The following is a 14,432-nucleotide window of genomic DNA, read 5'->3' on the forward strand; positions in this document are numbered from 1 at the left end:
AAAAAGCTTAATTCATGTTGACTCTGTGCTGTCATATTGCATTTTGGGACCAATGGGGTCCTCATATCTTTATTTGGATCTGTTGAGGAGCACAAAAAATGGGTTCTTCAAAAAGGAAATAAGATCATCCTGAGACTGGAAATGTGTTTTAATCTCATGCGGCTCTCTCTTGTGTCTGCGGCTCACTGGTATGATAAGCTTAAGTGCAGTGGTTAAGAGCTACACCGGCCCCTCTGGACAGCAGTTGGCTCCTATTAAACACTTAACCAACAATGTTTTATTGATTGGTGGTCAACTTGCCTCAGCTTGGGCCAATATTGCCTGAAAGACCTCTCTGCAGCCTGTACTTTAGGCATTTAAACGACATAGTGGGCAACTCACAATGGCTGCTATTGTAGAATAATAATAGTAGATCTTAAATTAGATATACTCACACCGCACCACTGCACAATTTACAATTGCCAGTAATCTGCACGGGTCAGAGTAACAGTGCCCAGGCAGGAGATGTAAATATTCTTGTCTCTCTACAATGATCAAGCGTGACAGAGACATGCTAAATAAATAAACAGGATGAATTAAGGAGAAAATATTCTACTTAAGGTTAAACAAAAGGCACAAACGTTTTCAGAGTAAGTATGATTGGATGTGATTCAAGCAGAGAGGGAAACAAATCCACCACTTCACCCAAACCCAAATAAAAATGCAACAATAGCGCTGATTTATATTCCGCAGCCCATTTGGACAGGCAGTATGTTTTCAAGTGGCGCTCAGAGTCTGATGTATCTTTACTCCCTTTTTATTTGTATGTAGATTATGATGTGTGCATAAACCTAATTTTCACTTCAAAGCTACAGCTGACATAAGAAAAAAAAAAAAAAAAAAAACAAAGCACAGAGAAAGCCTTAAATACTTCACTAATCATATCCTGATCAAATTAGCTTTTGTTTCTGTCCTCCTCTGTGGTAGCAGCCTGCATGTGACTGCGTCTGATCTCCACACATTGATTTGTCCTATTCATTTTCATGACACATTAGTTGTGCGGTTAATACACCTGTTCCAATACGACTTAATTTGTCTCCTGGGTCCATTTTCCCTGCCTCTGACATACAGTTCTTTAGAAATGCCTTGCTGACTGTCAGCTTTAGTGCTTGCTCCTGTTATCCTAAAGCATTAGCTTTCACAGTTTAAATAGCTTTAGCAGCAGCTGGATGTCTCACTGCCTGTCACAATGGGGGAAGAGACGGTGTCTGGATTTAGAGCTCTTTACCTTGTTGGCTGAAAATCTTTCTCTTTATTCCTGCCAACATGCTACTTATCAAGGCGTAACCATTCTACAGTGAAAACCGTCACCACTGAACTTGATTTTTTGGATTATAAATCTGAAGATTGATTGATTGATTGATTGATTCCGTGGCCGGTTTTATGCATTATGCATCATGCGCTGATCAAAGTTCATTTGCATTGCAGTTGCATTCTGTTCATCACATTGACAGTGTTGCTGTCGTCGTGCAAGGCAGCGCAAATTGATTTATTGTCTGCTTAATATTTTCTTAACCTTGACAGAGTATCATTAGAAAATCACTGTGCTCTGTCGTTCATTACAGACTTGGCTTCATTCCCAAACGGCATGAATGTCTAATGTCTAATGCCATCCTCTGCTTGGTGACCTACTCCAGACATATTTTTTTTTTTCCCCTGATATTTGATTGCACTGCATTTTGTTGATTTCAATTTGAAACAACAAGTCTCCATGCACCTTACAAATACATGCTGTGCTCGTCCAAGCCTGAAATTAAAACGCTGCTTTTTGATGTCAAATACAGGAGAAAAGAAATCTGTGTTTTCTACAACCTATCTAGTATCGTGCACCATGATTTCTTGTCCTAATAATGTAAGCATTGCGAGTACACACTATAAAGTGACAGAGCAATACTTTATGATTTATCATGCATATGGCTGTGGATGGCTCAACATCCCTCTTGAGATGCAGCTCTCACACCTCGATAAATCAATCATATGTCATGGTTACCAAAAAAAGGATTCTTTTGTTGTAAAATACCACTGACATTCTATTTTTAATGTGCTAAAAGCAGTGTGTGTGCCTGCGCCCGTGGGTGTGTGTGTGTCTGCAAGTCTGTCTGTCAGTCTGCGTGTCAGGTAGCTACCGGGAATGTCCCTGACTACCGAGGGGGAAATAACATGTTTAATGGTGACCATCGCCATGGAAACGAGCGACGGATGCAGGGTATCAAACATTTAACAGTTTCCTGTCACTTGTTATGTCACCAGCCTCCTTTCATTTCTTATGTAATCCCTGGTGGTACACTGTATCTCGGTAAAATAAATCACAATAAAAGGAAACTCATTCTAAAAATATGGCATTATTATTTCTGACAGGATCAACCGTCCCACCAGCCACAATACCAGAGAAGATGGGTTGGTTATCGATAATGAGACAGTTGATGTTTTGTGATTCAGATGTGATCTGTCTGTCTGTAGGTGGGAAGGTTTCCTCTGTACTGCTTGAGATCTCAAAATAACTCCTGAACTTTGCATGCTGTTGTCTATGCTAATTCATCACCTCCCACTGGATTTTTCCTGTACAGAGCTGTCATTTAACGGGTCACAGGCTAGGGGGAAGTCAGGAAAACACTGACTTCTCCTCTGGAATAAGAATTCAATTTAATGGCTAGTCTGACATCACATTATTATCTTTGTAATTATCAGCCACTCAATTTTACACAGAACACGGCACTGTAATTAAATTTTTTTTTCCTTCTTTCATTTTAGTTGGAGGTGAAAAATGATGCTCAGTGATGTGTACAGTAGCTAAAGTAATAGAAAGACCCCGAACATTTCACTTTTTCTGTCTTGGAGCAAAGATGCAGCTCAAAAACGCTCCAGTGTTGAAAGTATTATGTTACATGAATGCTTGCCTACCTTTCAAAGAGATGTAGATCCTCGGTGCAACCAGCTACACATGTCTGTTTTTGTATACTCAGTGCAAAAATTGCATGAGGGTAGATGACAGAAAATTGCAGGATCTAATGGACAGCAGTGTGTGTGTATCCTAAGGTGTCTAATGTGTCAGTGAGCATCAGTCATGCCATTGATGTTTGCTGTCATTGTCAGACATCCTGGGGCTAATTAACTGGATACTGCGGTGCATGACAAAGTGTTGATTCACATCATTAGATCCCATCTAATCACAGAAGCATCTTCACACATACTCACACACAATAGTACACATGATTGCACACGCCATACGCACACAGACATACACACAAACTCGCACACTGGAGACGGCTCAGATCAAATCTTCATGTGATTCATCTCCTGAGATCATTCTTTGCTGTGGACTTTCATTTAGTGAGTTTAGCCAACAAGATGCATGGATTTATCTCCCCAGCTGAGAGAAGGTGACAACGCGGGTCATTTATATTCCAAGCATTACATCTACACGCTGCATCCTGACCCTGTGAGTCTCAGCATCCTTCAGCAGTCTAGACCAGCCATTGAATTATGGGGCCGATAGGGACTCTGTGGCGTGGGTTGCCTAGCAACCCGTATTGAGTGAGGTGGGAGGCCTGCTGATAGGGAGATTACCAGGGTCCCTGATAAAGTCCTTCCTGCCATGAACGGCTGCTTATCGCAGTGCTGTCAGAGGAAAAATGTCAGCTATTAGCTCCCCAAAAACAGGAAGTCAAAAGTGCAGAGAAGCTGCAGGTGATGCACACCATTACAAAAGAAATCATCTTCTCATGTGATGTAAAATTTGCCCAGTCTATCTTGTACACCACATGTAATCACACACATTTCCCTCATTATGATGTATCCATTTATTCTCCCCGTTTTCTTCTCAGATAATGAGGCTCATGTTTTTCCGTGTGGTTTATTTTGTAGATGGAGTATTTGGAAGGTGCCAGGAGTTGGCCGGCGCAGACCTGTACACATATGATATTTCTCCCTCTGCGCTGCAACGCCTCAGGATCCTCCTACAGAAACTGGCTCACAGAGGTACTGTCTTTTTCCCCGTCTGCCTTGGAGTGCGTGTCTTTTTTTATTTTGTTGAACAGCCTTTATCAGTCGTGTACAGCGCTTACAGCAATGCATGTCAACTGCCATTGTATAAAGCAAGCCAAATAGCCAAGCTGTCCCTTTGGCCAGCATAGCACAACACCATCGAGCTAGGACGGGTCGTTTGACTCATACTGGGCCATTGTTGTGCCATCATCGTGTAACTCCAGCAGCCAATCTAATTGGCTTGTATGTTGGCAGGACATTTAGTGCTAATTTTGTGGATGAGTAACTGTGAGGTGTGCACTGTAATCACGTTAGACGGCCTCTCCTGCTCAATCAATGGCAGCCCAGCAGCTAATGTGCTTGTTAGAATGGAGTAGATCTACAGAGGGACATGGTGCAGACGCCGGGATGTCTTCATACCAAAAGTAACTGTATGGCTGCCTATGGTTACAATCAGATTTAGTTAATCGGTGGTTCTAGTCTTCCAACCTGCAGCCACACTGAGTTGTAGCGATCTCAACAGTAATATCCTCCTGAAGGAAAATCCCACACTGGAGAAAAAAAAAATCTCCATATTAACAAGTCACTTAGTCTCATATTCAGTGTTAAAACGTAACAAATAGTGGGCTGATCAGCCTGATCCTGAAATATGTGAAACTGCATTAGAAACAAATGGGATAATCTCGTCCCACTGGCAGATTTTTTTCACTGTTTGTTCTTTTTTTTTTTTCTAAGAAGAAACAATTTCAACACTGAATATGACACGAAATTACTTGTTCAGATGGAGATTTTTACAGTGCGGTCTGATTTCTTTCCTCTGTTTGAAATACTCTCCTCATTTGCTGCCTTTTTGTCCCCACTGTCAACATCTCACCATTTTTGTCATGTAAATATGGCTGATTTTTTATGCATGGCTTGTACTGACGGTGGTGAACAGAGCTTTCTATGATGTTGCTCTTGCTGTTGGTGATGACAGTATGAGCAACAGATGAAAATGGCTGTTTGTTGCCTCCAGGCTGTCTAGACTTATGACGCCAGCGCTGGAACAAACTAATGACTCTGCCGGGTTCAATAGGTAACTCAGGCCCTTTCAGAGAGATTTGGCCAGACGTCGATGTATTAAGTGTGTTGTCAGCCCGTGTAATTCATCATGAAAACCTGCAGTTTTAGTTAAATTTTACATACCAGGAGTAGCTTGGATCTCTGAATTTATGCTGGAAGCAGTGCAACAAATATATGAAGTCTTGTTACAAAATGATGTGATGTGTTTTCTCTTCAGTATTTTGCAAGCTGCAACTACATATATTACACACTAGGGGGCAGTAGACACCTTTAACAGCCACCGTGACCACAGACACCAGTCCTCCCCACATAATTGGCTTTGCAGGCCACTCTGAGCTTAATATCTTCTAACAGGCGTAAACTAGTGTTGAAAATCATTAAGAGTTAGTGGTCGGCCATAGGAAATCAAAAGCAAAAAAAACATTGCAGTGATGAATATTAAGCTGAGCGAGACCACACATTTATTCTAATTACTCCATAGAAATAAACAAATGAGACTGAGGAGGATGAGAGGAGATCCGGCGTGTAATTCCCTCTGCTCCATTTAAGAGGTGTTTAATGCTTTGGATGTTTTTCGTCATGAGACTTGTTCTCTGACCTTGTGTTTTTTAGACACCAGCTCGCAGAGGCTGCAGACATGACATCATCACTTTGAATCATTTCTGCTCTCTGTCTTGTAGAATCACATCCAGAGACAGAGAGCATTATCTGCGGATGAGTCCACAATACACTGTTAACGCTCGGTGGCGCATTATTCTTATCAGCTCAACAGCTATTGAAGTGTCATCTTTGAGACGTGGGACACCCTCGTTGAAGCCCAGACAGGGTTATTGAGACCATTGTACTATAACCTAAATCGAAGAGATGAAGAAGAAAAAAAAAAAAAAACGAGGGGGAACATCAATGGAATCGATTTACAATCCTCTTTATCTTGCATCAGAGATGCAGGTAGAAATCACACAATCTCTGCTCACTGCACAACACCAATGTCATTCAGATCAATAGAAATTGACCCCTGTCCAAAAGGGCTTGGGCTGTCTCGATATGTCTACATTGGCAGAGCACATCGTCTGGTATTAAATATTCACCCCTATATCTTTTGATTGCAAGGCACTGTCATCCCAGCTGCAAATGACTTTGATATTAGACAGCAACCAAGCCAGGCAACTTTAGTATTCACTGTGTGCAGCCACAGTGTGTCTACACATTTCATAGCCAGGTTGCTGTCATATTGCTTTGGAATCATTATGGCTCCCCCAAACGTGTGCATGTGTGTGAGTAGATTGAGAATGGGTGAAGATACACAGGAGCCAATCTGTGCACAACATAATTGCAATATATTAGCTTGATGTAGGTTATATTAAAATGATGGGGTCTTTAAGTGGGTTATATGATAGATGAAGATGAGTTTGATTCTGCATATTCTTGGTTAGGGAGCATATGACTTAAATATATTGATTTTTTTTTTTTTTTTTTTTTTAAGCTTGATATGTGCACAATCAAAGGGGAGGATGTCACAATGCAACACCAGTTGTGTTTCAGCCCGTTAAACTAAACTAACCTGCAGTCAAATGACCTCTTGACTATGTGCAGATCAGTGGATAGGCTTGTAGTCCAGACAAGTGAAGTAAGATGATGTATTGTGGCGTTTCCATCGGTGCCATGGACAAGAAGAGCCAGTCGGGGAGAATCAGTGACCATAAACTGACAATATGAATTCACAGGTCGTACTTCACCTTATGCATATAGGCAACAAAGGTAGCTTCCCTCATCCTCCACTTTGCTGAAGCCTCCACAATCTTTCTAGATGGCACTCAACTTTAAAAAACAAAAACAAAAACAAAACAAAAAAAACAATCACATACTCTCACACCAACTTGTGTGAAAACGGGAACGTTATGAGGAAAACAAGGGTGCTTTTATTGAATCATTCAGTGTGAGTCCACGTCTGCGTGGGGGGCAAGATCGTTTCAAAGAAGTGGCAAACCTTCTGCTGCAGATTTACTCTGAGCATAATGATTTTCTTTAATGTTTATTGACTTGCAAATAATCTTTCTGTGTCCTCGCAGATGTTCACCAATTGCTTTGTAGTGCTGGCAATATGAAATGACTTCTGTAGAGGTGGCCATTTCAAAATGGTCACTTACATTGCAATTCATATTAGCTGGTCCCTTGGTAGACTTTCACTGGCACTCCACAGAGACAGCTAGACTGTGTTATGACAGCAATATTGAGCAAGTAAGTCTAAATAGCAAAATGTGATGCTTTTACAATGAGTTTGGAGTTGTTCTTTATCTTAATATTTGACTTATTGACATAAATCAGACTTGTTTACAGCAAATGAATTTTACAATACCGCAGCTCATAAAAATGAATTCAGATTTTAATGTCTGCCACAGCATTGAGCCATTGTTTCATTTTAATTTGTGCATCAAATTTAGATTGACACATTTCATTTTAAATAATTAGGTTGAACTTGTTGCTAAATTATTCACGCTCTCTTCCATTACTGCCTTTAAAATCAGTTGGTGGACAGAACTAAAGGAAAGGGGAAAATCTGCATTTCAAAAACACCAGATGAAACAACGAGACACGTACACAGGATCCCATCTAATAGGCTTTGAATATTTAGGAGGCCTCTCTCTCTCTCCCTCTCCCTCTCTCTCTCTCTCTCCCCCTCTCTCTCTCGATCTTTCTCTCTCCCTCTCCCTGTCACACAGAAAACAGACAGGAGGCCAACAGAAATATCTTGCTTGTTTGAAAGCTGTTGCGCTAATGGCAAGGCGTTAATTAACTGAGGCATTTGCCTGAGACAGCATGCTATCCTTAACAGGCAAAAACCCGCGGCACTTGGTGATGGAGCCTGCGTTTTCCCTGGACTTATAGATGAATTTGCATGACATTTAGCTTCTCAGTGCCGGGATAATCAGCTGAGAGGTTGATTGAGAGGAATCCAAGCATAAAGGCCCTGACCACTTTTCCTTCCTGACTTCTTCTCTTACAAAATGGTTCATTTTGATTCCCTAATTTGTGCTGGCATACCTTCTCCCTCAAGTGCGCCCATCACACACACAAAACATGGTATGTATGGAAATGAGTGCATCCCCCTGGAGACATCGGGGGATAGAGGTGTCACAGTCAATCAAGCCAGTGTCAGCCTCATCCTGCTCCGGCACCATCGCACGTTTACATTGCCACTGAACCCATTAACCAGCCGCAGTTAACCGCAGGTACCTTATGGGTCCTTTAGGGTTGAAACCAGATCTGCTTCCCCCATCTCAACTGATGAATGCATAAATGATAATCACTGCACTAATGTATAGCAGATATACGACACATCGGGTAAGCTACGGGTAGTTAAGTGTTATTGTTGTATGGATGGATGGCTGAGCTGCGTTCCAGAACAGCGACAACATACGCTGCTTTGTGCTCCATTCAGCGCTGCCAAGAATGACTGGAGGCATCTGTAGCTGCTCTGCATTGCTCAGATCCTCATCTGGTGCTTATGAATATCTATGAGAATACCTAGTGTCTATGGGTGAGAAACCAGGCTAATGAAGACATTCTGCGTTGATACTTTCATTCTTTTCATATATTCTTACCCAGGCTGTTAGCTTATTGCTGTTAAATATGTTCACATCATTAAGACCAGCACAACTCTTTGTTTCTTTACATGAGGACTTCTAAAGGGTTTAGGTAGGAGGCAGTTACAAATCCAAGCCTATGCCACGCTCATACGTTCCCGTAATTACTGCTCCCTCATTAAAAAATGCTTCTCCACTGGAATGGAAACGTCATCAATGAACATCCTGGCTTTAGACAAAAGTATAATATCTTTGGTATTTCTCTGCTCTTTGGCGATGGAATGCTGTGCTTTTTGGCTTGTTGGGAATGGGGCCATGTTTTGGGTATCTTTTTTGCTTGGGTAGCTCCATCTGGCCTTGGCATCATTGCGCTTTGCCCCTGCCCAGGAGTTCTGCATCACAACTATGTGTTGGCAATTAGCAGAGATGTTGGCACGGCGTCAGGCCACAGTGTGACATTCTCCCAGGGCTTGTTGACTGGTTGGTGTGTGCGTGTGTGTGTATACATTTGTGCATGCGTATGTGTATTCATGACTCCCTTTTAGTGGATGATAACTTTACTCTAACATACTGACTCATCCTCGCTGTTTTGTTTTCACGGTGTTGTTTACCCTGTAAAGCTAGGAGAACTCTGAAGAATTTCCCCAGAAGCAGAAAACACAACTTGTCTTCTTTTTTTTTTTTTTTTTTTTTTTAACTCAGAACTCTAACCATTTGTAGTCATACACAGCCAAAAACAAATTTATACCAATATTTCCATCTCAGTAGATGAGAAGTCTTGCGGAATTTGAATTCCAGTCTGAACTCTGTGTGTGTCCAGGTTTGACGTGGCAGGATGACATCACCCAGCAGGTGATATCCAGAGAGCTTTCCAAACTGAGGAGGGTCCCCCTCCGCCGCCAGGCCACGCCCCCCAGCCCCCTGACATCCTACAGCAGCTCCAGAGACAGGAAGCTGAAGCCTGTGGAGGCAGAGCTTAGTAGGAGTCTTCAGAAGTACCTGACAGACCTGAGCTTCCTGTCACAGCCTGAGGCACTTGGACAACCCGGAGTCCAACGTGAGGGAGGCACCAATCAGGTAAAGACCTAGAAAGAGCTCTGACCGAACTGCAGAGTTTTAACAATTGCTTGGTTAGTTCATGCTTCCCACTAACACAGACACAACCAGGGCCCCGACCCCTGTCCTCAAGTTTTGGGCATTTCTGCTTCTCTGGCTACTCTCTCCTCCATATTTCCAAAATAAACAACTCCTCAGCAGAAGTCCTCCACTTTGTTCCCTCCTCCTCTCCTCTCTCCACATCCTCCCTGTCTGTTCGCTCAGCCAATCATTGCGATGATGCTCCCGCCTTTGCAACAGGCCAATATACATGGCTGCATAGCCTCACGCTGGCCAAATGCCCCCCATTGCATTCATATCTGCGGGAAGCATGAGCCAACCCTGAGTGGATTCCAGAAGTGTGAACAATGCAAAAAAATCTACAGTCTACAAGTCTACAAAAAACCTGTTCTACTGATAACATAACTGATCTGTCCATTATTATCCATTATCCATGTCCATTATTATCAAACTAGAGGGAATAGCCTGTACATTTGTCATAAGTTGGAAAAAGATAAGGCATTTATTTTGTTAAGGGGTAATTTTCCTCAGATAAAGCATGGAGAGGCCTCTTCCTTTCCTTTCTGGCCAACATCCTAATGGAAAAGAGGCAGTATCTATGTACACTGGGGGTCGGTGAGTTGTCCCTGCACTGCTTTTGTTTCCCGCTTTCCCTCTTTCCTCCCCCGCTGAGTCGAGAGCGACCCTTTTACACAAAGATCTTCCATCACGTCTCTACATTATTCAATCATTATATTTAGGGAGGAACCCTGGGTTTGCATGAATGTGCTCTGCAGACATCCTTCATAGCCAAGCTGCTTCCTACTGCTGTGTCAGTGCGGCAATAATGCAAAGTTGAAGAGTTCAGGACCTTCCTTATTGATGAGATGAGGTCCTTTGTTGTGTAGTGTGATGGAAGAAGGCAAACATGGTTAGAGTGAATGGCAGTGCCCCCCCGTCCTGCTGTGCTAATGCCATTATGGCCTCTCAGTATGCCGAGTTTGGAAAGACTGACATTTTCTCTATATTCATTTGAAGCACAGAAAATGGCACCCAGGGGGATAGCTAGTATTAGTGTCGTGCCAACACTTTTTAAAATAATGCTGCTCAGTGGATCGGATATATGTCGAATTGCAGAGTGGACCATAATGATTTAGAGGAGATGGAAAGAAGACGAAAAGACAGGATATCACACTTTGGGGCAGGTATTAGCACTGACTATGTTGCCACAAGCATTAAAGGCCTCCATAGGCCTGCATGCCAGTGCACTGTGACATAAATACATAATTCATCGGATGTCAAATATAAAGCCATATGGCTAACTTTGAAATCAGATGATTCATAAATTTTAGCTTTTAGATAAGGGGCTGCTACTAGTCCTCTGATAGGCGAGATATGCTTTTTAAGTTTGTTGTGTGTTGTGGAAATGCATGAAATTACTCTTTGAGTGACACTATCTCATCTGTGATTTCCATAATGCAATTTCCAAGGGCAGTTGTCTTTGATCTAGAATCCCTATTCATATCCTGTCCTGTCTCGTCAAGCCCAGGTTGCTTCTCTTCTTTTGTACTAAAGGCTGTCACAACAATGCTGACCCAGTACAACCCATCTCCTGTTCCCAGATGAAAAGACTATTGCAGACCTTCACCTAGATTGTGGACTTACTCTGTACATACTGTCAGTGTCGCTTCATGTAAACAGCAAAAAATTAGACTTTAACAATACGCTTAATGTATGAAATGGACATTTATTTTGTGTTATAGAATGAAGACATCAGATCTGATGGCCATTTGGATTCCAGCCAGCCAAAGCCCCAGTCGGGCTGGAAGACGACCACTATCTACAGCCTTCAGAAAGGAGCTGGCCAGACTCCAGTTACCAAAGTCTTTACCCAGAGTGGAGAGGGCAGGCATCCTCATCTCGCTCCAGCCCACTCCAACCAGGACTCAGAGAGGAGCAGGCCTCTTTCCAGACAACTGGAACGCCTTCTTGCTGGAGTAACAAGCCCCCAGCAGGGCATCTCAGCTGGTGAGGCTCCATGGCCCAAAGGAAAGCTCCACTACCTCAGTTACATCCGACCAGCTCCCACTGACCATGCAGAGCCCCAGTCTCAGGTGGCTTTTGGCTCCAAAACCCCAAGGCCTAATCTGGACAGACTTCTGTTCAAGGCTGGTTCTAACCATCTGACCGCCAAAGAGCCTCTCAGTGTCATGGACGGTAAGATCTGCTTTATTGTAGCTTGTTACAGGTATTTCTCACTCTGGCATTTATGTATGCCCTGGCTGCACAATATTCCTGATCTGTTTGTTTTGGGGAAAATCGTATTTTTTTTATAATGCCTGTAACATTTTAGTGTTCCTAACATCTACTTTCCGCTTAAAGTGGTTGTGAGACTGCATTCATCTCTCTCCTGTCCAGAGCGATTCATCCAGAATGTGGTGAACCAGCTGGGAAGCCACAGCGTCAACATGGAGGCTTTCATGGGCAAAGACCTGGACCAGCTGGCTGGGGTCATCACAGGAGCTCTGCAGGTGGTGGATGAGGAGCAGCCCGGGGCTGGGGCCTGGCCAGGGCCAGGAGCCACAGACTCCGGGGGGGACAGGGAGGGTAAGAGGAAGCCACCGGTAACCGTGGAGCTGGATCAAGACCAGGACCGAAAATCAGTTAAAGGGCAGGATCTAGACGAGGAAGACACACTGAGAGGAAACCTCCAAGGTAGGTGTTCTTCTCTCCTGAGAAAGAGAGTAACAGCTGAGAAAGTTTTTGAGTTTTCATTCTTCATATTTTGCAAAAGCTATATTTTGTGTTATTGTCTTTATTCTAATACATTGTGAGTTAAAAAAAAAAAAGAACATGTTCTTTCATTACAGTATAAGTCTTTATAGATGTTTTATGAAGTATTGATATGTTCTTCACAGAAAGTGCTACCAAGTGCTACCAAATGTTTTTTGAGGGTGTTTTGTTTTGAGTCATAATTGCTTTTTGTTCCGTAAATACAATGGCAAACTGCAGTTTTCACACATTCTGCTCACATACATTGTGTTTGTTTTCAGGCCAACAAATAGACGGTGCACACAAAGAGCCTGTTGACAAGGTGATTTAAAATTATTCTGCTCAACCAATAAATTGGTTTCTGGGAAGACAGACATGTCCAGGCTTACATTTTATTGACTTCTGAATGCTTGTTCAGACAGGGATGATTTGAATGTTACACAGACTAACATTTATCATTGAAATATATGAAACTGAAAGCAGAATCACAATTACAGGACCTTAGAAAATTCCATTAGCATTTTCTGACCTCAATGATTTGTCTAATTGTACATTTAAATCTCCACAAAGGTAATATAAGTTAAAATAGTTTTCTATGATACAATCAAACTTTTAGGTTTGAGACATTAAGTAAAGCTAATGAATGTGTCCTCTAATCTACAGTATGAAGAAAAAGATAACAGAATGGCATTGGACCTTGGACCAGCATTCAGATGTGGAGTCTTTACTGAAAACAATATGCTTTTGTACATTTTCAGTGCTTGATAGCTTATAAATATTATTTGGGATATTGAATAATTTCTAATCTCTTCTACAAAGAAAAGAAAGTCACAAGTTAAATATATAGAGTAAGTTTTGTTTCAGCTGTGCTAAAGAGAAATCTGCTTTCATCCATCACAGCATGCAGCCTTCCTCTCCAAGCTGTTGGACTACCTTAACCTGGAGCCTTTCGGTGAAACTCGAGAGGCCAGCAGTCAAGCAGAGGTCAACAGCGGCAGACCACCAGCCTCCAGCACCGGCCAGAAAAAAGTTGGACTGGAGAACGTGCAGAGCCGCACGACCCAGGGCCAGGTCCCCGTGCCCCATCCCTGGGAGGAGAGGAACATTGCCGTGCCGGAGAAGGCTGGCTCCGCCCTGCATTTAACCGGGGGCTCTGAGGGGCCCGATGCACAGGTGGACTCGGAGGTGGAGAAGTGGATCCAGCGGATGGGGGCCACAGCTGGGACGAAACAGCTGGAGGAGCCGCAGAAGAAGGACATGAGAGTCAAAACCCAGTTGGTTCACGTGGGGGTGAAGGAGTTCTCCAGCAGGGGGAAGGACAGACACTTTGGCTACATTATCACCGACTCAGAGTGAGTACGGTCCAGATTATAACACGATTTCAGGGTCAGTTTTAAAGGACATTTTTGCATATTTTTGCATTTTTGCAACTTTCTATGACAATTTAAATAAAAACTGCACAAAATTGCAAAAAAAAAAAAAAATGTTTAGAACAGAATTAAGAGTAGGAACTAGGAAATAACATTTTTTTTAAGTTTATCTAGAAAATAAAATTGATTTATTTGAATATTCTCATTTATGAATTTATTTAAACAGTTTTAAGCTACAGGGACAGTGCACATATATATCTGTAATATTTATACATATCCTTAGTCTTATGTCTATATGTATAATGTATATAATATATAAGCAATCCATATGGTTTACTTCTTATAAGTAAAAAGAAAAAAAATAACCTATGTAACAAGCTATGTAAGTCGATAATAGCTATACTGAAAACAAACAGGACTATATACACATCTAGACAGTATTGAATGAATAAAATCATCCATGTTAATTTAACCTTGGTGGCATTAAGTTGTGGTTCTCAGTGAGCTTTTTACCAGCAGCAGCCTT

The 14,432-nt window shown here is 42.2% G+C and overlaps 1 protein-coding gene across 1 annotated transcript in view; it reads left to right on the plus strand.

Annotated features, from left to right (window-relative positions):
* Nucleotides 1-14,432, plus strand: part of ptprn2 (protein tyrosine phosphatase receptor type N2) — a 117,931-nt gene that overhangs the window by 16,767 nt on the left and 86,732 nt on the right. Inside the window, exons 3-8 of the mRNA XM_030079828.1 lie at nucleotides 3,904-4,017; nucleotides 9,490-9,746; nucleotides 11,528-11,981; nucleotides 12,183-12,479; nucleotides 12,818-12,858; nucleotides 13,437-13,888. Of these exons, the coding sequence (XP_029935688.1) occupies nucleotides 3,904-4,017; nucleotides 9,490-9,746; nucleotides 11,528-11,981; nucleotides 12,183-12,479; nucleotides 12,818-12,858; nucleotides 13,437-13,888 (1,615 nt within the window). The remainder of the gene's footprint in view (nucleotides 1-3,903; nucleotides 4,018-9,489; nucleotides 9,747-11,527; nucleotides 11,982-12,182; nucleotides 12,480-12,817; nucleotides 12,859-13,436; nucleotides 13,889-14,432) is intronic.

The sequence above is a fragment of the Myripristis murdjan genome, chromosome 20 (assembly GCF_902150065.1).
Source record: "Myripristis murdjan chromosome 20, fMyrMur1.1, whole genome shotgun sequence".
Lineage (NCBI taxonomy): Eukaryota > Metazoa > Chordata > Actinopteri > Holocentriformes > Holocentridae > Myripristis > Myripristis murdjan.